General features: G+C 40.6%; 1 protein-coding gene across 1 annotated transcript in view; it reads right to left on the reverse strand.

Annotated features, from left to right (window-relative positions):
- CLNK (cytokine dependent hematopoietic cell linker) overlaps window positions 1–23,379 on the reverse strand; it is a 204,223-nt gene that overhangs the window by 16,431 nt on the left and 164,413 nt on the right. Inside the window, exons 13-16 of the mRNA XM_027545041.1 lie at window positions 19,097–19,115; window positions 16,827–16,908; window positions 12,667–12,707; window positions 4,663–4,796 (exon numbers count right to left, since the gene is read on the reverse strand). Of these exons, the coding sequence (XP_027400842.1) occupies window positions 4,663–4,796; window positions 12,667–12,707; window positions 16,827–16,908; window positions 19,097–19,115 (276 nt within the window). The remainder of the gene's footprint in view (window positions 1–4,662; window positions 4,797–12,666; window positions 12,708–16,826; window positions 16,909–19,096; window positions 19,116–23,379) is intronic.

Raw genomic sequence — 23,379 nt, forward strand, 5'->3', positions numbered from 1 at the left:
CATTTATTTATTTTTGGCTGCACTGGGTCTTTGTTGCTGCATGGACTTTCTCTAGTTACAGCGTGCAGAGGCTACACTCTAGTTGCAGTTTGAAAGCTTCTCATTGTGGTGGCTTCTCATTGCAGAGCATAGGCTCTAGGGCACGCTGGCTTCAGTAGCTGTGGCACATGGACTTAGCTGCCCTGTGGCATGTGGAATCCTCCCGGACCAGGGATCAAACCCATGTCTCCTGCATTGGCAGGTGAACTCTCAACCACTCTACTACCAGGGAAGTCCTGAGAGCATCTTTATGTCAATTGCCTAAACTCACCTGTGGTAGGACTGGGATTTGAACCCTGGTCTGTCTGGCTTTCTCTCTGTGCTATGGTATCATATTTATACAAATTTATTTCTTTTGATTATAAAATCGACCACATCAGACAGGAGGTAGGGCAGTCAGGGAGATGTGCCATGGATCTGCAATTCCTTTACTGAGTTCCAAGGATAATAATATTAAATAACCCTTTCCATGAGTCCAACATCTCCAAGGCCCTCCCTCATTCTTATCCCAGTCTGTGGCCACAAGAATCCTGTAGGGCAGATGTTGTTAGGACAGATGTTAGGACAGTGGAGGCTCAGGAAGTCAACTTCTGTTCCATGTGGCAAGAACTAGGGCTTTGACATCAAATCTTTGGTTTTCAAAATCCCTGGTCCTCCCAGCACAAACCTGATCTTGCAATGATGGGTTCACCAAGCACATGAGCATCACTGGGAAAGGCATGGGCTAGCTTCCCCCCCAACTCTACCCCCTCACTTCTTGCCCCCACCAGATCTGAGGACGGGGGCCTGGCCAGCCAGCTGTGCTCGCTCTTGTCTGGACACACATGGTTTCAGGGCTTGACATGAGCTAGCTCTGCTGCCTGGAATCTGTTTAGGCTCCTCACTCCTCCTCCTCCCTGGTTCTGCCATTGTCTTCCATCAAGCTTGGAGGCAGAGTCACCTCTTACTTGAGGCATCCTTTGGAATGAATCCCTTTACCTAGTCCCTACTGCCAGGGGCGGGTGTGTGCTGGAAGGTCCAGAGGTAGGAACTGCTCCCCTCCAGCAAAGTCAGGTACCAGGTTCCAGAACAAAGGGCAGCCCAGAACCCCACTTCCCTGTGGGAGAGGGAGCTCTCTGTGCTGAGAAAGGTCTGCTGCTTCTGGGGAGCTTCTCTGCCAGCCTGGGAGCCTGGCAGGGCTCAGTCACGCTGTGCTGCTTCTACTCTGATTTTGTTAGTCGAAGCTGGAGCTACTTCTTCCCAAGTAGCTCAGTTGGTAAAGAATCTGCCTGCAATGCAGGAAACCCCAGTTCAATTCCTGGGTTGGGAAGACCCCTGGAGAAGGATAGGCTACCCACTCCAGTGTTCTTGGGCTTCCCTGGTGGCTCAGTTGGTAAAGAATCCTGCAGTGTGGGAGACCTGGGTTTGATTCCTGGGTTGGGAAGATCCCCTGGAGAAGGGAACGGCTATTAGAGATTTCATAACTCTGTAGTTCTCCAGGCGTGATCATGAGTGTGAGCTGGCGTGTTTAGGTGCTGTTCAAACAGTGTGAGGCAATTCTGAATGACCTGGAGGGAGAGATGGGCCCCTTTCACTTTTCTTTCCAGCCCTCTGAATAATCCAACAGGGGTGCTTCATTTTGGTGCTTAATATCACTATGACATTTCTTTTATTTTTTAAAATATCTAGATTTTTTAAATGGATGGATTGTATTTATTTATTTTTCATGTGTCTGTTCATTTATTTTTTGGCCATGCTGCACAGCATGTGGGACCCTAGTTCACTGACCAGAGCTCAAACCTGTGCCCCCTGTACTGGAAGTGCAGAGTCTTAAACCCTGGACCATGAGGGAAGTCTCTTGTTCTGGCATCCCTAATCTCTCCTTATGCTGAGGTCCATTAGTGAGTGATGGCATCCGACTATAATATAATAGCCTTGTTTTGTTTGAGCTAAAATGAATTTTTTTTAAAGCTGTGATAAAACCATGTGTGTGTGCTCAGTTGCTTCTGACTCTTTGTGACTCCTAGACAGAGGAGCCTGGTGGGCTACAGTCCATGGGATCTCATGGGCAAGAATACTGGAGTGAGTTGTCACTTCCTACTTCAGGAGATCTTCCCGTCGCAGGGATGGAACCCAAATCCCTTGCATCTCCTGCACTGGGAAGTAGATTCTTTACCACTGTGCCACCTGGGAAGCCCCTATACACAACATATGATTTACCATGTAACCACTTTCAAGTGTACAGTGCAATGACTTTGAGCACATTCATATGGCTTTGCAGCCATCACACTATTCCGCTCCAAAACATTTTCATCATACCAAACTGAAACACTCTACACGTTCAACAATAACTCCGCTGGTAACCACCATTCTGCTTTCTGGCTCTATGAATTTACTTATTCTATAAGTAGACTCTATACTGGTCTTTTTGTGTCTGGCTTATTTCACTTAGTGTTATGTTTTTAAGGTTCATCTATTTTGTAACACATCAGGATTTCATTCCTTTTTACAACTGAATAATGTTACTATATTTCATTTATCCATTTATTTGTTAATAAACATTTGGGCTCTTTATACTTCACAGCTATTATAAATAATGCTGCTGTCAACATGAGTGTACAAAAGTTTGTTCAAGTCCCTGCTTTCATTTCTTTGGGTGTATACCTAGAAGTAGAATGCCATGGTTAGTTTTAAGATTACTTTCTATGTATGTATGTAATACTGGTTTAATAGAGCAGTGATGTAAAATGAAAAAAAAAGTTAAAAGATATTACTAAGTATAACATTATTATAGATAATATACAGATAGGCCACAGATCATAAACATGCATTCAGATAGTTGAAATCAGGAAAGTCCTGGTTTAGTGCAAGCCTTTCCCATGCCTGAAGAATCCAGGTTCTGGGAGGGGTGTGATTTTTGGATAGATACCTAGGTAGGACTCTGGGATTCCAGTGCTTATGAAGATGATGAAAAGGAAGCCAGGTATGTAAGACGGGGCAATAGAAGAGCCATGCACAAACATTTCTATGCTCATACCACGTGCAAACTATGTGCAAAGTCAAACTTAAGAGTACGAGACTTCTTTTAGACTTAAGGTAAAAATTAACACTAAGTATAAGGACAACCAATGGCACTTGGAACATTGCAGGAATATGAGCAATTGTTCCAGTAGTCACGTGTGGATGTGAGAATTGGACTGTGAAGAAGGCTGAGCACTGAAGAATTGATGCTTTTAAGTGGAGTGTTGGAGAAGACTCTTGAGAGTCCCTTGGACAGCAAGCAGGTCAAACCAGTCCATCCTAAAGGAGATCAGTCCTGAATATTCATTGGAAGGACAGATGTGGAAGCTGAAATTCCAATATTTTGGCCACCTGATGCGAAGAACAGACTCTTTAGAAAAGACTTTGATGCTGGGAAAGATCTTCAATCTTCCCCAGGAAGATTGGTCCCCAGGAGAAGGGGACGACAGGAGATGAGATGGGTGGATGGCATCACCGATTCGATGGACATGAGTCTGAGCAATCTCCGGGAGCTGGTGATGGACAGGGAAGCCTGGCGTGCTGCAGTCCATGAGGTCACAAATAGTAGGACATGACTGAGCGACTGAACTGAACTGACTAGAGATATCCTATGTGCTCTGCTCCTGCTTAAAATCTTTTGCAAGCTCTGTTGCAGAACTCTTAGCCTATGAGGCTATGGAATGGAGACCCAGAAGGAACATGTCCTTCTGTGCCTTATCATGAAAGACTTTAAATTAATGTTGCAACGTGATGGAGGGAAGAGGGTAGAAACTAAAGAAAGTTTTATCCCCCCATATAGGTGAGTATAAGTGCAGCACGGCCTGAGAAGAACTGGTTGTGGGAATGGAGAATATTTTAGAAAGAAAGCAGGAAATAGATGAAGGACAAGCAAGAATCCATCTACTATTACATCTGTTTGCATCTCTGCCCCTTTTTACATCTCCCCTGGGGCAGAGACCATAACTTCTAGCACGTTGTCTGGTATAGAGTAAGTGCTCAGTAAATGCTTGCTGAACGGTTCAAATGAAATGAGCATACAACTTGTGAATCTTTTGTTGGAGAAACAATTGCAATATGTAAATCTTCATCAATTGTAAAACTACTGAACAAGCAATACACATACAACACAGTTCTAAATATCTCTATTTTTTGGATTAACTTTTAAAAAGCACTTTTAGAATATGGAAATATACAAATTGCAAATTTTAGTGAAATGGCAAGATGCAATGTTATACAGCGAAATATTTTTAAAAATATTAACCCCCAATAATATATAGCCAGAAGGGGGAAATCTCAGCGCCAATCGTAATGATCTCCTTTTTAGGCATTGTTCAAGAAAGCTCTCTTTAGGTGCTGTGTGTGCATGGTCAGTTAGTTCAGTCGTGTCTGACTCTTTGTGATCCCATGGACTGTAGCCCACCAGGACCCTCTGTCCATGGGATTCTCCAGGCAAGAATACTGGAGAGGGTTGCCATTCCATTCTCCAGGGGATCTTCCCAACCCAGAGATCGAATCTGCATCTCCTGCATTGCAGGTGGATTCTTTACTGCTGAGCCACGAGGGAAGCCCCTATTTAGGTGCTAAGGTCATCTAGAAAAGTACCATAGGAAGTGTCTGTTTTACCTTGCCATCAGACCTTCTGGGGAAAGGTTTCTTCCTGCTCGTGATTTTATGAAGTAGTGGATTTTCCTGAGGGCCAGAGCCGGCTGGAGACTGACATCTCTGAGGAGCATAGGATGGCATGCTTTCTTTATGATCTGGGAAAAGTAAATTCACATTTAAATATGACTATGATGGAACCCATCACTCCCTCCGGTGTTTATGGCAACTTAGTCTCTACCACCATCATCTCACTCTTGAGAGCAGTCTCCTCAGGACTGTTCTCTTGTTTCAGATTTTGTCCCTGTCTCCCTAGGGCATCTGGAGTCACCTTCAAAAAATGTAATTCTGACTTTACTATACACGTGGTACACATCCTTCCATGATGATCTGGAAGAAAATCCAAATATTTAAACTTCTGTCAATAAGGTCCTGTATAATCTTCCTCTTCTTATTTCTTCATCCATCCTCTACTGTCCATGCTGTCCTGGCTGTAATGAACTTTGCTTAGTTTCTTAAACAAGCCAAGCTTGTTTCCAACTCAGAAAACACCATTTATTTAAAAATGCAAAAGAATAACTTTTTGTTTTAATGGATCATCTTTTATAACCTGAAATAATGACTAATAGACAAATTATGGTTACTCAGACTTGGGTACTTGGCAGATGCTTTACTAAAAATGAACAAAGTAAGCCTGTCACTTCATGGAAAACAACTGGCAGTATTTGTGGCCAAGTTTAAAATTAGACTTTTCAAGGGCAAACTGGAGTTTGGAAAAACTTGTATCTGCCACAGTGACTTAATAGCATATCCACAGTTGGACTTTTCTGATGAGATTGGAGGCATTACTTACAAATGTGATTAAAAAAATATTATATAATAAAATATGTTAATGTGAGAAAGATCTGCTCATGTCTGTGAATCACTGTTTTCCAAGTGACTAATATATGATGCTACAAAATCATGTCTGGGTAAGAGTCTTTAAAAGGGAAGATAGACCAATGGATTTCATAGTAACAGAATACAAAAAATTCATTGAAAGGATTTTGATTTCACATGGCACCTAAGCTTTAAGATACTACTACTTTCTCAAGTTTTGATGTGGTGTATTCTCTAATTCAATAAAAATAACATATTTTCACTGTGTCATTCCAGTAAACCTAATAGAAATGAATTTCAAGAAATTAAGGTCACAAGGCAATATTAATAACCTCAGATATGCAGATGACACCACACTTATGGCCGAAAGTGAAGAAGAACTAAAGAGCCTCTTGATGAAAATGAAAGAGGAGAGTGAAAAAGTTGGCTTAAAACTCAGCATTCAGAAAACTAAGATCATGGCATCTGGTTCCATCACTTCATGGGAAATAGATGGGGAAACAGTGGAGACAGTGACAGACTTTATTTTGGGGGACTCCAAAATCATTGCAAATTGTGACTGCAGCCATGAAATTAAAAGACGCTTGCTCCTTGGAAGAAAAGTTATGACCAACCTAGACAGCATATTAAAAAGCAGAGACATTACTTTGCCAACAAAGGACTGTCTAGTCAAGGCTATGGTTTTTCCAGTGGTCATGTATGGATGTGAGAGTTGAACTATAAATAAAGCTGAGTGCCAAAGAATTGATGCTTTGGAACTGTGGTGTTGGAGAAAATTCTTGAGAGTCCCTTGGACAGCAAGGAGATCCAACCAGTCCATCCTAAAGGAAATCAATCCTGAGTGTTCATTGGAAGGACTGATGTTGAAGCAGAAACTCCAATACTTTGGCCACCTGATGTGAAGAGCTGACTCATTTGAAAAGACCCTGATGCTGGGAAAGATTGAAAGCAGGAGAAGGGGATGACAGAGGATGAGATGGTTGGCTGGCATCACTGACTCAATGGACATGAGTTTGAGTAAGCCCCAGGAGTTGGTGATGGACAGGGAGGCCTGGTGTGCTGCGATTCATGGGGTCACAAAGAGTCGGACATGACTGAGCGACTGAACTGAACTGACTGAGGGTCACAAAGAAGAAGTCAGTTGTTAGAAGGAATGCTTAACAAAGATATTTATAAATATGTTAGTAATTTTAAGCAAGAATTAACTGTATAAAAATGACAAATCATTGAGAGCATGAAAACAGCATCATAATAAAATTCTGGACAATGATAACATATAAAATGGAAAAGGAGTTATTAATGTGAAGGCAGAATTATAAGTTATTTAGTCTTAATTCAGTCTAGAGAACATAAAAGTTATAATTCTGGTCAGTAGCTTAATAAGAACTTTGAAAGAATGGAATACTTTTCACACACTATGTTTTTTAAGGCAAGGTGCTAAATAAAACATTAGCGAACATTTATATGCCAGTTACCATAACCTTTAAGTTATATGTGTATTTATTCTGTTTCTTTTTTGTCATCAAAATGCCAGATTTGTCTGTAAGTTTACTAAGAAGAGCAGAGTACTCCTGAAACACTGAAAGGTCCATTTTGAGGATTCCAAGGATTGTGACTTTTAATGTGGAGTCTGAGAATATAGGGAATACATGTGTCAAATGTTTGTTGTAGAAAAGCATTTGGTCACTTAAAGCTTAAATTACATTGATCATGGTAAGTTAATTTCACTCACCAACTTACAACTACAAATAGGAATAATGATAAAGACATCTGTCTTTTCCAATTTTATTTTATAAGGCTAAAACTCTACTTTCAGATGCACTGCAGAATCCACCATCAGAACAAAAGCACCTTATGTTTTCTGTATTGTTGAAAAGAAGATATGAACTTCAGAGTTTTAAAATTCGAGCATGCTATTTGTTTATTTAGCTAAATGCTGAAGGTAAGCAAGAATAGAATTTGAATGTATATATAACTTTCTAGAAAGAGAAAAGGGAATAAAAAAGAGATGAATTCAAGATATGGCAGGAGAAAACCCAAAAATCAATAAAAAGGGCAAGTAGGAGGCACAACATAATATAAAAATTGATTAAAAATATTAGTAATTACAATAAATATCAATGGTTTAAATTTTGCATTTAAAAACCAGATGCTTATTGGTTTAAAAAGTCCAGTTCTGTGCTAATTACGTATCTGAAATATGACACAGAGAGATCATTAATGAAAGAAAGCAGAACCAAGCAAATCCTAACCAAGAGAGAGCTAAAAGAGCTATGGAAATATTTTAAAAAATGACTTTACCAATAGTATTTTAAATTTTAATGCAGCAGTACAAGAAGATGTATTATTTAAATAACCATAACTATCTTTTCAACATGGATCGAAACAGTGAGAACGTTCTTGAGGGAAGAAAATAACTGTTATCAGCATTTCCTGTCATTTTGTGTAGCATACATGTGTTCAGTGATTATGAATTTTTCATGATATTGTGGCAACTGATTTATTGTATTTCAACTCTGAGGGCCTTGCTTGAATATTTAAGAATCCTACTTGAAAAAGAGCATTCCGAAACAGCTCTGTGCATCTGTCGTCTATTCAGAGAATGAGTTAAACAAAACAAACAAACAAAACAGCTTTGCCATGTAATTTCACCAGAAGTGCTGGATGGATCTTTGCTTAATAAACGAGTGAAATTCCCAGTATGTAGTTCCACTACAAGAATTTAGTTGACTTTGTTCTAAAGTAATGGTGGTAATCTTCGGAAAGTTTTACATAAAACACTGCATTTGAGTTTTATAATCCCAGGAAATAGGACTCTCCTACCTGGAGAATGGAGAGTCACATTAATAAACAGATTGAGGGCTCCTCTGATGGTCCAGTGGCTAAGACTCTGGTCCCAATACAGGAGACCAGGGTTCGATCCCTGGTCAGGAAACTATGTGCTGCAACTAAGAGTTCAGTGTGTGTGTGTGTGTGTGTGTGTGTGTGTGCGTGCATGCGCTCAGTCATGTCCAACTCTCCTCTCTACGACCCATGGACTGTAGCCTGCCAGGCTCCTCTGTTTATGAGATTTCCCAGGCAAGAATACCATTTCCTTCTCTAGGGGATCTTCCTGACCCAGGGATCAAACCCAAGTCTCCTGTGTCCCCTGCAAGAGTTCCCATGCCCCTACTAAAGATCCTGCCTGCCACAAGAAGACTGAAGATTCTGTGTGCCACAGCTAAGACCACAACGATTTTAGCAACCAAATAAATAAGTAAATATATATATATTTAATAAAGAGATTGACACAGAGTAAATGGAAGAACATTGGTGATAATATGTGTAGGTGGTCAAGAAAATTAGGATAGTCTAATGAAAATGGTACGGATAAAACATAGTTATCATACTGATATAAATAATTACTAATATTTAAAAGCTGATATCAATAGAACCATACTGATATCAACACTGGTGGAACCATATTGATATGAATAATTACTAATATTTAAAAATGCTTATGTATATAAATCTCTTAGCACAGAGCCTGATTCATACTAGTCACTCAATGAATGCTACTACTAATGTTACAGTGTTAATAAAGAAACAGCTCTAGAGCTTTTCTTGAAACTTATAATAAAACCATTTTATTTTAAGCAGCTCTCCATACCTATTTATTAGCAAATTTTAACTTTCAGTTCAGTTCAGTCGCTCAGTCATGTCCGACTCTTTGCAACCCCATGAGCCGCAGCACGCCAGGCCTCCCTGTCCATCACCAACTCCTGGAGTTTACCAAACTCATGTCCATTGAGTCAGTGATGCCATCTAACCATGTCATCCTCTGTCATCCCCTTCTCCTGCCTTCAATCTTTCCCAACATCAGGGTCTTTTCAAATGAGTCAGCTCTTCACATCAGGTGGCCAAAGTATTGGAGTTTCAGCTTAAACATCAGTCCTTTCAATGAACACCCAGGACTGATGTCCTTTAGGATGGACTGGTTGGATCTCCTTGCAGTCCAAGGGACTCTCAAGAGTCTTCTCCAACACCACAGTTCAAAAGCATCAATCTTCTGCACTCAGCTTTTTCTATAGTCCAACTCTCACATCCATACATGACTACTGGAAAAACCATAGCCTTGACTAGACGGACCTTTGTTGACAAAGTAATGTCTCTATTTTAACTTTACTCCATATAAAATTTAACAAAAAATTTCTAAGAAAAGAGTCATATAGACAAAAAATTTTATCAAATGCACATAGGAAAAGAAATTAGTGGACAAAAACTGAAATGAAGAAAAGAAATCACCCAACATCTCAAAAGTGAATATTTTTCCCGAACTTTCTGGTTTCTCTTCCAATATATCAAGATAATTTTCTTTATTGTCTGGAGATCCATCTACTTAGGCTCCCAGTAGTTTAGCTTGAATTTATTTATCAGAAAATTGAGAAAAACTTATTTATTAACTAGTAACTGAACAGTCAAGAATAACTGTAAATGGGCATATGGTAGAATTGAGATATATACACTACCATGTATCAAATAGATAGCCAATGGGAAGCTGCTGTATAGCACAGGGAGCTCAGCTCAGTGCTCTGTGGTGATCTAGAGGAGTGGGCTAGGGGGGTGGAGGGGAAGCCCAGGAGGGAGGGGATGTATGTAAACATATAGCTGATCCACATTGTTGTATAGCAGAAAGTAACAATGTTGTAAACCAATTATACTCCTTAAAACTAAATAAATAAAATAAAGGACCATCCTTAAAAAGAAGTATAACTGTATATTTCAAAGTCTTTTCTCATTTGTTAAATTGGGATGATGATACCTACCCTGATGGAGAAGTAGGTTTCAGTCTTCTACATGTGGAACACTGTCTCCCTCACCTGAGACATCCAACTTAAAACTAGTAAACTTTAGAGAGCCCACTAGACTCAGAGCTCTACGCGTGCCTGGATTGTGTATTGTTTTCTGTGCACCTAATTTCTGCAAAGCACTGGTGACCCAAGGGTGTATTTTTACCCCAGAAAGAATCACTGAACAAATTGATGGAAAAGTTCAAGCACTGGTCAGTTAAAGGATGAGGCTGTTTCTATTCTGTATTCTTAAGGCCCAGCCCAATTTGGGGCATAAACCACGTGCATGGTGGATATTTGTTGCCCAAAAGAGGAATTAATGGTGTTTGAAGGCATTGGAGACAAAACATTTTCCCTGTCCATCCCAGGATGTTTCTTTATGCAAACCTGTTTCTTCTCAGATGAGTAGAGAACAGTCTACATGACCCCAGTATGAATGATACACTCCCAGTCAGAGGATGCTTGACTGGACTCATGTCTTTGAAGGCTTTCCACTTCACTAACACCACTTTTCCATTCTTCAGCTGCTCTTTATTTCTTTATGTGTTCAAGATTTTGTCTTTCAAGTCAAGACTCTGGATTCCTCTTTAATCTATGATTCTGCTTCTCCATCTCTGTGATAATTCCAGTTTCAAAACCCCCATCTGTAAAGGCTTTCCTGGCCCATTCAGCCCCTGGACCTTCCACCTGGATCTTACAGGTCTTTATTTTCATACACCAAGATCTGGCCTCCAAGACTGCTGTTTCTGTCATTCAATTTCTAGGAATTGAGCCATGTGGCCACCCTCCTTTAGAAAAGGAGTCCTCTCTTGGGAAACTCTTATTAGGGATGCGTACATCTGGGGATATGAGTTTTCTATATTGGTTTCCCCATGTAAGGTCCAGATGGTGCAGGGCAAAGAGAAATAAGGACATGATGGAGGCTATGGAGGAATCTCTTGGTCTCACTGGATCAGTTAGGGAGAGAATCACTGGAGAAGGAAAGGAAATGCAAAAAAGAAGGAAGGATATTAAAATGTGTCAGTTGCCTACAATGTGCTAAGCAGAGGGCTGTGTGTGTGTGTGTGCATATGTGTGTGTGCGTGTGTGTGTGTGTGTGTGTGTGTATTAACCCTGTTAATAGTATTTGAATTTTCAAAGAGGCAGAAGTGGGACCCTGTGAGTTAATATCATTATTTTAATTTTATGGATGGAGGAGCGTGAAGCTCAAAGAGGCAGAAGTGGGATCAAGGTCAGCAGAGCCCTCAGTCTTTCCACCCTATCCCATGGAGTCCAGCCACCATTCTGTGGCTCAGCAGGGAAAGATCGAAAGATTAGGCCTGAACACAGAATCTCTATGGCATAGGGAGTGAAGAAAGAAAGATAAAAGAACATGACATATCTAGTTTGGGCCAAATAATACTAACAATACCAAATAATACTAACAATACCAAATAATACTAACAATACTAACAATACCAATACTAACAATAAGTAATATAACACTATATTTATAGGCTACTTTTGACATCTCCATGGACATGGTATCCTTCTGATTTTTATCTTTTCAAGGAATTAGTAATAGAGGTTGGTTTTTATTTTCTCTATTTCACAGATTCTTTTTAAGATAAATATATTTTGCAACCAGTGGAATGACAAAAACTAAAAGTTTGTCAAGGAACAAATGTTGGAGAGGATAGGAAACAATGGGCTCTCATAAGCTGTTGTTCAAACAAAGTGATATGTCTAATTTGGAAAACACATCTAGGGTTGGGCTTCCCTGATGGTTCAGTGGTAAAGAATCCTCCTGCAATGCAGGAGATATCGTTCGATCCCTGGGTCAGGAAGATCCCCTGGAGAAGAAAGTGGAAAGCCACTCCAGTGTTCTTACTTGAGAAATCCCTGGTGGGCTATAGCCCATAGGATCGCAAGAGTTGGAGATGACTTAGCAACTAAGCTACCAGAATGTAGTGTCACTGAAGAGAGGAATATTCTAAGACGTAGCCATTTCCCTCTTAAAAAGAGAACTTATCCTATTATGTACTTGGAAAAATAGGTACATATTACATACAAGGGAAGACATCTACAATATTGCTTACAACTAATGTCCATAAGAGGAAAAAACTAGAAACCACCTAAGTTATCATATTTAATTGAGGATAAAATTTATGTGATATTAACACAATACAATGCCACACATCAATGAAAACCAGAGAATTAACACCTACATGCATCAGCTGAGGGACTCTTAGTTTCACAAAAGCTAATTCATGGTGCAGGAATATCAATAATGTCATGACTTACCCACTTATTTTATAATTCTTAAGTAAAGTGTTCTTACCTCGGTTTTGCACAGTCGGGTTGCGTGTCATGAATGAAGAGCTAAAGGAAATATTACAATTGAAAGAATGTTAGTACTTTCTACTTTAGCTGGGTCAGTACTCATGGTCTAAGTCATATTTACAGAGCACTTTAGAGTTTACTGGATGAGTTAGAAGAATCATCTGTTTTGTAAGGTGTAGGAGGCTGGTTCCTTCCTTTCTCAAGACAGACTGACATTAGATGTGGAACAAATTGACTGACTCACATGTGTTCTTTCCATGTCACTTCAATGAGCATGCATCGTAATCCTTTACTTTTGGAAGCCATGACTTCAGACTTGCCTCGTAGATACAGTCACTGGAGAAGACACTACAGCTCCTACTCTGTAGTATTAATAATTGCTTACTAATTCAGGGTGAGTCGTGCATAGCAAGGAAGAAAGGCATAGAAATTATTTCATTTTCTCTTAAAATGTGAGCTAGGTAAGAAAACTGTGTGTAAAGGAAGGAAATCCATAAAGAAAAAAAGGATTATAAAAATATAATAAAGACAATGAAATAATATGCATTTCTAAACACAGTAACAATGTTACCAAGACTGTTTATCAACAGCTTTAGTTTAGCACTTAATGTTTAGCTTTGGGTGACAGAGCTAATCTTCTGATTCATTTTGTATTGTGGTCAGCATCATCATTATAAACTCTAGGTGTTGCTGAAGTTAAATCTAGTTACTTGGAGCATGCTCTATGCTACAATCGTGCAATTGAACAAAGGCTCTGGGTTAATTCAGCGAAATTCATCCCTTTACCAGCAGCAATGAAATCAACTGAATACATATATGGTTTTTGTTATTTCCATGGAAGCCTGGAGTCTTACGACTTGCTTCGCAAACAGAAATGCCATTGGATCACTGAACTGCCACATTGTGCTGTCATCACTAGTCAGGCTTCTTTTGCTATCTAAGCCTTCGATTCACCATTAAGTTTGTTATATTTCCCTAGACATTTTGTTAAATGTCTAGGGAAAAAATCATAGAGGGCTTCCCTGATTCTTATCCAGGCAGTGGATAAGAATCTGCCTGTCAATGCTGGGGACACTGATTCCATCTCTGGTCCAAGAAGATTCTACATGCCTCAGAGCAACTAAAGCCCGTGCACTGGAACTATTGAGCCTGTGCTCTGGAGCCTGGGCATCGCAACTACTGAAGCCTGCATGCCTAGAGCCCACGCCCCACAACAAGAGAAGCCGCTGCAGTGAGAAGCCCATGCAGCACAACGAAGAGTAGCCTCCGCTCACGGCAACTAGACAAAGCCCGCACATAGCAACAGAGATCCAGTGCAATCAAAAATATATAGAACTATTGGCTTCCCTGGTGGCTCAGTGGTCAAGAATCTTCCTGCCAATGCAGGAGACACAGGTTTGATCCCTGGGTCGGGAAGATCCTCTGAAGAAGGAAATGGCAACCCACTCCAGTATTCTTGCCTGGGAAATCTGATAAACAGAAGAGCCTGACGGGCTACAGTCCATGGGGTTGCAAAAATGCTGGACTCAGCAACTGTATATACTATATTAATTTAAAAATCTTCGATAGCAAAATTTCACTGCCCTAATTTTTCAAGATTTTTAGAAAATGTTGAAAAAAGAGTAAAATCCTCTGAAGATATTCTAGGTTTCAAGTACAAAGTTTATAAAAAAAAAAAAACAAAACACTTGAACTAAAACAGAAATGATAATTCTTTCATTTTATAAACACCAATTGAGTGCTTACTAAGTACATTGTATGTTTTGGGAGATATCGAATGAATAAGACATGGCTTCTGCCCTGAAGCAGCTTAGTTTTTGAAAGGAAGACATAATTATACCACGATCACAATATGGGGTAAACAGCACCATAGAGGTGAGCACAGAACAAGAGTGTCACTTAATCTAGACAAAATTGGTTTGGTTCTCAAGTTGTCCTGGGGGCTAGGGAAATGGACAGATTCAAGACGTGTTATGAGTTGAGATTTGAGAATTTAGGGGGCTGTTAATAAACAGGATGGGAAGAGTGAAGATGGGGAAGAGAGTATACGATTTATTGAGGTGAGAAAGGTTGTAAGAGGGTAGAGTGGGTCTGGAAATGAAAGTATAAATCAGGAGTTCAGTTTCCAACATTGAGTTTGAGACATGTGTCACTGATTCAAGGAAAACTGCTCATTGGGTAACTGGACGTGGGTCCGGGGCTAAAAAGGGTGATTGGGCAGAAGACAGAGATTTAGTAATGATCAATATAGAGTTGACATTTGACACCATGAGGATGGATTAACTGCCTATACTCTTACCAAGAGGAAAAAGGTCCTCAGAAAGATCTGAGGAATACCAATATTTAGAGGTCAGTTTGGGAAAAAGGAGACTTAGAAGATGCAGTCAGTTAAGAGAGAAAGAAAAATCAGGAGTGAGTAAGTGAATGAAAGTCACTCAAGCATGTCTGACTCTTGCAACCCCATGGACTGTAGAACTGTAGCCTGCCAGACTCCTCTGTCCATGGGATTCAAAGAATACTTGAGTGGGTTGCCATTTCCTTCTCCAGGGGATCTTCCCTACCCAGGAATCGAACCCAAGTCTCCAAATTGCAGGCAGATTCTTTACCAAGCTATGAGGGAAGCCCCTCAAATCAGGAGATGTTGTTCACACAAACACACAGAAGAAGCCAAGCCACATTAAACAACAACTAATGCAGATGTGGGTCCAACTGAAATCTCATGCTCTTTTGACTATAATATGATGATTTTTTGGTTTCCTTTTAGACGAGTACATTAGAAAGGGTATCTATGTGTTGTATGGGCAAGGGTTTTGTGTCAGATTGGGCCTTAAACAGAAAATAGTCTAATAAGAGAATGAAGCTGTAGAACTAATGCCCACACACCAAAGAGTGAGAACAAAGTCACCAAAGGTGTGAAACAGCACACAAAAGTGATGGCGGGGAAGGGAATGGAGGGTGGAGACCATGCCCCTGACATACAGGGCCTGGCAATGGCATTGGGAGCTGGTGGGTAGTGGGCGCGTGGGCATGTTGAATAGGTCTGGCCCTGCTCTCAACTTCACATGGAAGATGAGAGGTGATGCCCAAGGCCACATGGTTTGTTCGTTCTTCCGCATTCCCCAGAGGGAATACATGAGGCCCAGGGAGGCTGAGTCCCTTACTGCTGAAACCAAGTCCAGCTCCACTCTTCAGTAACCCATCGCATCTACACTGATTTGAATCAGTGTAAAATTCAACTTCAATCCACTTCCACTTCTGCATGTAGATGTGATGGGTTCCTGAAGAGTGGAGCTGGACTTGATTTCAGCAGTAAGGGACTCAGCCTCCCTGGGCCTCATGTATTCCCTCTGGGGAATGGAGAAGAACTACTTCCTGGATTCAGGGTGGCTTTGAGCTGGGGTCTGCTGAACAAAGAGAAGTTTCCCAAATAGGGAGATGGCAGAGAGAGGGAAATGTGAGGGGTGGTGGGGAAGTGTTGTAGGAAGAGGAGTAGCACTTTAAATGTCCTTTGTTGGCAGTAGTGGAGAGTGGCCTGGACGGAGCTGGAGCCACTGGCCAGACTGCGGACAGGAGGGCCTGGTAGCACTAATTTTAGAGACTGGGGATGTTAAGGAAGCTACTACTAATGTGACCTCAGCCAATGAATCACCAGCCTTATTAGCCTCGTCGACTTTTCTGTTGGGATGACAGTTGTCACAATAACCTAATCAGGCAAGTATTTACTCAGATAATGGCATTTTCAACCCCTGCTCATTTATAAAGTGCTGTTCCAAAGTGAGTGTCAGCTTCTGTGCAGTCATCCGCTGAGACTGGTTAGAAATGTCAACTTTTCTTCCCAGGTTGATTAGCTGCCATTCCAGTTAATCCTGCCTAGTGAATACCCGTTTCTTCAAATATTGTCTCTAACGCACAATCAGTCACTTATAAAGTCAAGAAGAACAATACCTGTAGCTGAAAAAAGACTTCTACCCCATGGCCAGTTTAAATCCTATTAACTTCAACAACAACTATGATTCACTGGCTTCCTTGGGACCTTGTCACTGGGCTTCATTATTGAAGGCCAGAGAGTCTTTTTCAGGAGACCCCGTGAGTCGTTATCCCAGGCAACACAGGGCTGACCCCACGCTGGGACCCAGCCAGGGATTCCTGGCTCCTTACCTGGCAACGGCAAGAGGAATCTCTTGAGGACTTTGGTTTTGTGGCAGATGAGGTGCTTCAGGCTTCATCTGGTGATAAGGAACTGTGTAAAGGCATCACAGAATTTGGTCAGGTTGTAAAAGCAAAATGATTAGGGGCCATTAGAGGTCTTTTGAAATGGCTGTAATTTCATCCAAGTAATCTCTATTGTTAAGAGTGAGCAGTTGGTGGTTAGTGGAAACTGTAACCCATATATTCTGCAAAACCCTGGGTCCGGGAAGTAGCTTGTCCTTGAGGCTATAAAAATTGCTTTAATGTTGAATAGTCAATATTGTCAAAAATATTAAATCTAGAACTCATTCTTAAACTTCCACCAAATATAGAATATTGCATTAGAAGGCATTTGGTATTGGACAGGCTTGAAGTGGAAGTGGGTTGAAGTTGAATTCTGCATTTAGATGAAATTGTACATAGAAACATAAGCAAACATGTTGAACTTAAGAACCGTTTAGAGAAATGTAGGTTATGGGGATGCTGGATGCTTGCCCATGCACACCTGAATTCTCCTGTCTCTCCTGTGATAAGGCAGGAGAGCTCCCAGGATTCTGGTGTAGACCAGTTGTTCCTGCCTGGTTCCCACCAGACATGCATTTTCTCAGTTATTCCTCTTTGATCTTCAAGTTTTGAAAAGTTGTGCCAACCATAGGACCCAGACTTATTTAGTAATTACATATGTCATTTGTATTACTGGGCTTCCCTGATAGCTCAGTTGATAAAGAATCTGCCTGTAATGCAGGAGACCCTGGTTCGATTCTTGGGTCAGGAAGATCCACTGGAGAAGGGATGGGTTACCCACTCCAGTATTCTTGGGCTTTCCTTGTGGCTCAGCTGGTAAAGAATCCACCTGCAATGCGAGAGACCTGGGTTTGAACCCTGGGTTGGGAAGATCCCCTGGAGAAGGGAAAGGCTACCCACTCCAGTATTCTGGCCTGGAGAATTCTGTGGACTGTATAGTTCATGAGTTTGCAAAGAGTCAGACATTACTGAGTGACTTTTGCTTCATTGGTATTATCACTTTTTATTTCCTCTTAATCCTGGATGGATTTTAACCAGCCATCCAGAATTACCAAGGTCATATAATAAAACAATGATAGGAAAGCCCATAAAACACTCTTCTAGTTGCAGTTGTAAGTAATAAAGTTAAGGAAGCATAAACATTGACATGTCTTAATTTTGGTTGTTCCTCTGTGCTGTGTCCAAGGTTGATCACAAACTGGACACCTTTGATTGAAGGACCATAATTACTAAAAATGTGATTGGAGTCAGTGACTGGTCCACTAGTCACACATCCCATAAAATCATTTCAGGTCATCAACAGCTACCCCCGTGAGTTGGCCAATGTCACATTGCGCGTTGATAAATCACTGAAGCCTGAGGCAACAGCTCCTGAACGTTTCAGTTAGAATGCTGAGCTTTATTGAGGAAACAGGCACAGTTTCCTTTAGGTTTTAAAATTATTTAGCATTCCCAACAGACCCCTACTCCTCCATCAGAAACTCTTGGTTAGGACCCGCTCAAGTGTAACTTCCTCAATATAAAATGAGAAGACTTGGGACTCACAGAAGCAATGCAAGGTGTCCAAAACAAAACAGCTGGTGGTGAGTCTCTGAAATCTTAACCCAATGTTGGTTTGTCAAACTGTTTTTGACACAGGCTGGCTGTGTTAACTCATTGGGCCATAGTTCAGGCCCTTCGGCTTTGGACATAACTCTTCATTCTAAGTGAATGGTGAACAGTATCTCAAAGGTGGGCATGAAGGTATCACCAGATTAGCATCCTCCCAGCTAGCGAGTGAGTACTGAATTCCATGCTTCCACAATAGTGACACCAGCAGTGTGAATGCATGTGTACATGTGCACGCACGAGGGCTGACATGTGTGTGAGTGACTGACATCAAGGATGGAGACACCCAGAGCTTCTGTGGAGCAGCAGGCTAGCAATATCCTTCCAAAATGTCAGGGGGTGACAGCGTGCCTCCTTGTCACTAGCCTGTAGCTGAAGAAAGAACTCTACCCCATGCCCAATTTAAATCATGCTGTTTAGATCACAGGACTCTTGAATAGACTCTGAGGTCCTGAATCCATCTAGATCATGTCATCATGCACACACACACACGTGCCTAAGGCCTGAAATAAGCAATCCTTTTTTTAAAAAAAGACTAATGCTATTAACCTGGAAATAGGACTTAGCCTAATAGTGTTAGAATAAGAAAACAAATATAAACAGTTCACCTTTCTCTGTTCCAAGGACCTGTATTGAATTAAAAAGAGAATATTATTGAGTGACTCTTAATGATCTAGGATTTTATATTATACTCTGTGTGTATTGGTTAGTAGAATTTGGGCAACATTTCTGTTAGCATAGATTTTTAAAAATCTGTGAATATGCCTCCAAAAGACTAGGAAAAAATAAAAATTTTATATTCTTTGTTTTATACTCTGAAGTAATAGGCAAATATACAGTCTGCTAATGGGACTATAAATTGCTTTGACTATTTTTGAAACCAATTTAACCATAGCTATTAGGAGCCTTAGAAATACTCTAATTCTTATCCCAATAATTCCATTGATAAGTTTCTTTTTCTAAGACAACAACCTGAAATCTGGATCAAGTTCCATGTATAAAGATGTCCAGTACGTCATTACTTATAAAAACACTGGAAACAATTTATATAACCCTCTAAGTGGGAAATATTAAATAAATTTTGGTGCTATATTCACTATTGCAAAATTAGAAATTCATTGCAATTATTTATATACAGTATGGCATAAAATTATATTTTATCAATGTCTCAAAGTTACATAAAAACTTAAGGATAAAAATGAGGCTTATGATATATTTAAAAGCAGTGTGTGTGTGTGTGTGTGTGTGTGTGTATGTGTGTATGTGTGTGTGTGTGTATGGTTGTATTAGAGAAAACAGGATTTTAAGAGAGATGATAAAATTTTAATAGAGTTTGTGTTTAAGTGATGAAGTAGAGTTGGTCAGTTGTATCTGACTTTTTGCGACCCCATGGACTGTAGCCTACAGTGCTCCTCCGTCCACGGGATTTTCTAGGCAAGAGTACTGGAGTGGGTTGCCATTCAGTTAATTTTTTTTATACCTGCTTTGGAATTTTTATTTTTAAAGATGAGCATGAAAATATTCACAATATTCTTTTTAATGCAACAATTTTTCTTTCCAAACATTTTCTTTCTCTTTCATTCCTTAATAGTGGATTCCTGATCGTTCTTCATTATGAAAGTCTATGTGCTTTTTTGGATTGCATCCTGAAGTCCTATTACACTCTTGAGGAATTAAAATGCCTTCCAAGAAGTACAGTATTTGTTGAAGTATTTACGTAACTGCAAATAATTCTCTAAAGTCCATTTCATGCATTACAGCAGTTGAGGTCTACAAGTATCATTTGGACAAGAGCTTCTTAACCTGGGGGATGGAAGAGGTTCTTGAATGGCCTAGTGGGTTTCATGAACCTTCTGAAATTAAAACTCAATTTTTGTTTTTCTTCTGTAAATACATGCATTTTTCTCTGGGGTGGGAAATGTTTATCATACTTTACATCAAATTTTCAAAGTGGTCTGAGGTCTGTGAAAAGTTAAAGCCAGTAGATTGCAGATGAGGTCCAAGGAGGTGGTGCCATTTGCCCAGAGTCCCAGAATTATCTTGTCACTGAGCAGGCTCTGGAGCCCAGGTCTCCTGACTCACAGTGGCTTCATAGACAAGAAACCTGTATCAACAGATATCTCAGAGAGGCATTGTATGTCTTGTCTAAGGCTGGCCAACAGACAAGACTTTTTACCTTAAGGAACTTGGCATCCCCTAGGATTCTGAAAAGAGGACATACATTTCCTCATGGACAGTAAATCAAGGCAAAACTATAGACTGAAGGCAGGAGGAGAAGTGGACAGCAGAGAAGGAGAAGGGGACGACCGAGGATGAGATGGTTGGATGCCATCACCAGCTCAGTGGACATGAGTTTGAGCAAGCTCCGGGAGATGGTGAAGGACAGGGAAGCCTGGTGTGCTGCAGTCCATGGGGTCACAAAGAGCTGGACGACTGAGCCACTGAACAGCAACAACAATAGGCTACATAAATAGGGTAATGAATGAATCGATTCTCATGAGTGGTCTGAAAGTCTCCACACTGAGTCCTCTCCAAGACTTTGAACCAGGCAGTTCAAAGTGCACAATCTTTTGTGCTGTGGTTCTCAGGCTTGTCAAAGGAGAGGGAAAGCCTTGCTGTAAATACAGCTGAGAAGCCATCTGTCTGAGAGCGCTCTTGTTTTTATTTAATTGAAACCCAGCCAACTTTTTGCCTGAGGGCTCTGAATTTAAAATCAAATGCAATTAGAAAAGTGGAGAGAGATTTGCTTTACTCTGACTTCACTTAATATAATAATCTCTAGGTCCAAATATAATATATTAATAATATCACTTATATGTGGAATATAAAAAAAATGATACAAATGAACTTATTTACAAAACAGAAACACACTCACAGACATAGAACACAAACTTATGGTGACCAAAGGGCAAAGGTGGTGGTGGGCAAGTACTAGACTATATGAGATAGATAAGCATTAAGGACCTATTGTATAGCCCCGTGAACTCTACTCAATATTCTGTAATAACCTATATGGGAAAAGGATCTGAGAAAGAACAGATGCATGTGTAATGGATAACTGAATCACTTTGCTGTACACCTGCAACTAACACAATATTGTAAGTCAGCTATGAAGTGAAAGTTGCTCAGTCATGGCTGACTCTCTGCAACCCCATGGACTATACAGTTCATGGAATTCTCCAGGCCAGAATACTGGAGTGGGTAGCCTTTGCCTTCTTCAGGAGATCTTCCCCACCCAGGGTTTGAACTCAGGTCTCCAGCATTGCAGGTGTATTCTTTACCAGCTGAGCCACAAGGGAAGCCCTATAGTCAACTATACTCCAATATTAAATAAAGTTAAGAAAAAAAAAGAATCCAGCTGTCTCTGTTCAGCCAGACATTAAAGAGGATTGCAAAAAGTAAAAAAAAAATAAAAAATAAATAAATAGAAAAAGGTAGAGTGAAATCTAGATTTTTTTTGTTAGAAAATTAACATATTCAAGTTAAATTGTAATGCCTTCTTTTTCATTTCCCACCTTCTCATCCCATCCTTTCATCTGTTTCTTTCTTCTTTTTTTTCACTATTTCATTTCAGGCGAGTCGCGTATTTCCTAGGGCAGAACTATGGACATGGAGGTAGATTGAGACTTCAGGCTTCAGCACTGGCTCCATCTTTCTGCCAGCTGGCAATTCTTGCCACTTTTCTGAGGCTTCTTTTTCTCTAATGTGTATGTGTTAGTCATTCAGTCATGTCTGACTCTTTGCAACCCCATAGATTCCTCTGTCCATTGCAACCTTTGCAACAGCCAGGCTCCTCTGTCCATGGAATCCTCCAGGCAAGAATACTGGAGTGGGTTTCCATTTCCTTCTCCAGGGGATCTTCCTGGCTCAGGGATGAAACACTGGTCTCCTGCACTGCAGCCAGATTCTTTACTGTCTGAGCCGTCAGGGAAGCCCTCTTTTTTTCTCTTAGTTGTTTATTTTTGGAGGGAGGTGGTGGCAGGTGGCACATCGCTTCTGCCGGAATGAATTCTGGTCCTCAAGATGTAATTTAAACAAGAATTTAACATGCACACAAGCATGGCATGTGTCCTGTGAGATGGGTTTTTGGAATAGAGAAATGACCTTGACTCTCAGTCCAAACAATGAGGCAATGTTTTGGCAAGAGCAATGAGGAAGTGTCTTGGCAAGAGATAAGGAAGAAAAATGTGTTCTTCCACTAGCCCTTGTTGTTCTTTAGATGTTATCAATTTCCAGCAGAATGCCAATGAAAGTTGCGAGAAAAACAAACTGTCCTGCAGGATCCCTGCTGTCCAAGGCAGACATTCCCATTTCCTTCTTGTTCATGATTGGTGGGCCTATTGTCCTTTCATACTGAGCAGTGAATAATGGTCATCTTGAGTGAGAGCCTACTTGGGACACATTAGCTGATCTGCAGGAAGAAAGGGGTGAAGTCCCTTCAGATGTGTAAATTCCTTCAGCTGCAGAGGACCACCCCTACTTTCTCCTTCCTGGTGGCACTTGGAAAGTCCAACAACTTGCAAAAGAGGATAACCTGGGTGGAGTCTTGAATATAACCCCTCATGCAGCAGTCATGTGTTAGCCTCCTTGACATTCTTGTCTTATGGATTGGAGGTCATAACTATCTTGCTTGAGGGGCAAGCTAGAAATGTGACTCAATTCTAACATTCTCATAATACTAGAGAGAAAGGAAGAAAGGAAGGAAAGAAAGAAGGAAGAAAGGAGAAAGAAACAGAGAGAGAATAAAACTGAGCAGGACCTGTGGGGCTCCCGGGGACAGAGCCTTTCTGTGAACCCTGTTCCTCGTTTTTATAGGGAACAGACTCCGGACTCCATGACCTTCCCTGAGTCCTAAATGGCAGACTCAAATAGTTGCTAATCAGGGAAGGGA

This window comes from Bos indicus x Bos taurus, chromosome 6, assembly GCF_003369695.1.
Source record: "Bos indicus x Bos taurus breed Angus x Brahman F1 hybrid chromosome 6, Bos_hybrid_MaternalHap_v2.0, whole genome shotgun sequence".
Taxonomy (NCBI): domain Eukaryota; kingdom Metazoa; phylum Chordata; class Mammalia; order Artiodactyla; family Bovidae; genus Bos; species Bos indicus x Bos taurus.